Source organism: Carlito syrichta, unplaced genomic scaffold (genome assembly GCF_000164805.1).
Source record: "Carlito syrichta isolate Samal-C Ts95f unplaced genomic scaffold, Tarsius_syrichta-2.0.1 Scaffold315591, whole genome shotgun sequence".
NCBI classification, from domain to species: domain Eukaryota; kingdom Metazoa; phylum Chordata; class Mammalia; order Primates; family Tarsiidae; genus Carlito; species Carlito syrichta.
The window spans coordinates 1-2,241 of record NW_007259687.1 but is presented as its reverse complement, the minus strand read 5'-3'; the positions used below and the strand labels follow the sequence as shown (position 1 = coordinate 2,241).

At 51.9% G+C, this 2,241-nt stretch overlaps 1 protein-coding gene across 1 annotated transcript in view; it reads right to left on the bottom strand.

Moving 5' to 3' along the window:
- The window catches only part of PPP2R5B (protein phosphatase 2 regulatory subunit B'beta), a gene marked incomplete at its 5' end in the record, with an annotated part of 8,099 nt that extends 6,139 nt beyond the window's left edge, over positions 1-1,960 (bottom strand). Inside the window, 3 exons of the mRNA XM_008073004.1 lie at positions 1,329-1,459; positions 1,585-1,677; positions 1,837-1,960. Coding sequence (XP_008071195.1) covers positions 1,329-1,459; positions 1,585-1,677; positions 1,837-1,960 — 348 coding nt within the window. The remainder of the gene's footprint in view (positions 1-1,328; positions 1,460-1,584; positions 1,678-1,836) is intronic.
- Positions 1,961-2,241: the final 281 nt, after the last annotated feature.

Genomic DNA, 2,241 nt, shown 5'->3' with positions numbered 1-2,241 from the left:
AAAAAAAAAAAAAAAAAAAGATGAAGGAGGCCGGACACGGTGGCTCTTGGCTGTAATCCCAGCACTTTGGGAAGCCGGGGTGGGAACACTGCTTGAGCCTAGCAGTTCGAGACCAGCCCAGGCAACCTAGTGAGACTTGTCTCTACAAAAAAATTTAAAAATTAGCCAGTTGTGGTGACATCCGTCTAGCTACTTGGGGATCGCCAAGCCCAGGATAGCCCCCCCGACTCAGAAAAATAAATAAATAAAGGTGAGAAAACTAGGTGAAAGCCAAAGTAATTTGCCCAAGTTCACCCAAATACTGAAACCAAACTCCAGGGCTATAGTCTCAATTACATGGCCACATGAGCTCTGATGCCCAGTGGGTGCTGGTGCTGCATACTCATGTATGCAAAGAATTTCCCTTTGAGACCTTATGGCCTAGCACAATAAGGGTCAAAAGATGGCCGGGCGCAGTGGCTCACTCCTATAATTCTAGCACTTTGGAAGGCAGAGGCAAGAGGATTGCCTGAGCTCAGGGGTTCGAGACCAGCCTGAACAACATGGTAAGACCTCATCTCTACAATAAAAATATAAAAAAATTAGTTGGGTGTGGTGGCGCATGCCTGTGTTTCCAGCTACTTGGAAGGCTGAGGCAGGAGTATAGCCTGAGCCTAGCAGGTCAAGATTGCAGTGACTGTGAGCATACCACTGCACTCCAGCCTGGCAGAGAGAGTGAGACTCCAACTCAAAAAAAAAAAAAAAAGCGTCAGGCTGGGCTCAGTGGCTCAGCCTGTAATCTCCAGCACTTTGGGAGGCTGAGGTGGGTGGATTGCCTGAGCCCGCGGGTTCAAAACCAGGCCCGGCAACTTGGTGAGACCTCGTCTCTACAATAAATCAAAAAATTAGCCGGGTATGGTAGTGCGCGCCTATAACTCCGGCTACTTGGAAGGCTGAGACGGAAGGATTGCCGGAGCCCAGCAGGTCGACGCTGGGATGGCCGTGAGCGTGCCACTGCACTCCAGCCTGGGCGAAGGAGTGAGACTCCAATTAAAAAAAAAAAAGGGTCAAAATATTTAGATCCTAGGTCCCTTGGACTGTCCCTAGTCCCTGCAAACCATTTCATCTCTCTCAGCTTCTACTTTTTCATCTGTAAAATGGAAATGAATACCCATTCTCTGCTGACTTCACAGTATTTGTCTAATCAGTATAATACATTACCAAGAAAGAACTTGGCCAACCAGAGTTCTATAAGGGGCCCTGTGGCCCAGAATCCTTTGCCTCGGTTTCTTCCCTGACAGCCTTCCCTCCCTCCCCAGATCTCTGCCGAGCAGGCAGCAGCCACTCACCGGAGGAAGATGTGGTTGCACTGTTTGCGGATATAGGCCCGGAGACCCAGGAACTTGCCGTAGACCCGGTGCAGGATGGTCTTGAGGTACTCACGCTCCCTGGGGTCCTCGCTGTCAAATAGCTCCAGTAGCTGTGGAAGCCGGTGTCAGGGGCCAGGTGAGAGGTCAACCCCAGCTCACTTCCATCCTATCCCCAGCCCTACAGAGAGCCTAGCCCTGCCCCATGGTACCACCCCATCTGGGCTCCCCACTTCACCATCAGGACAAACTTTTGATCCACATATCTCTTGGCCACGGAGGGCTGGAAGTCTGGGCTCTCCAAGAAACGCAGGAAAAACTCATATACCAGCTAGGAGGAGGACAGACAAAAAGCCGAGCTCACTAACAGCCTCACCCACTCACCCCACCCTGTGGCCCTCATCCAGCAGTCTCCGGACAAAGGAGACCCTCTCCCCTCTCCTCAGTCTCTTCCCGAACTTGAATCCCTGCCTTCCCCAGCCCTTCAGACCTGTAGATGCGGCCACGAAGGCTCAAGGTTGGGCTCATCCTCTTCAGGGTCAAATTCAGGGTTCTCACTGGGCGGCAGGGTCCGGAAGATATTCACTGAGATCTGAGGAGCAGTGTTGTGGGTTCTTTAGCATTGCAGTTCTTTAAGTTCTAAGAGCCCTTAGCTGGGTGTAGTGGCGCACACCTGTAATCCCAGCACTTTGGGAGGCGGAGGCGAGAGGACGGCCTGTGCCTAGGGGTTCAAAACCAGCCTGGGCAACTGGACGAGACCTTGTCTCTACAATAAATCAAAAAATTAGGTGTGGTGGTGTGTGCCTGTAGTTCCAGCTACTTGGAAGGCTGAAGTAGAAGGATTGCCTGAGCCCAGCAGGTCAAGGCTGCGGTGGCCATGAGCATGCCACTGCAC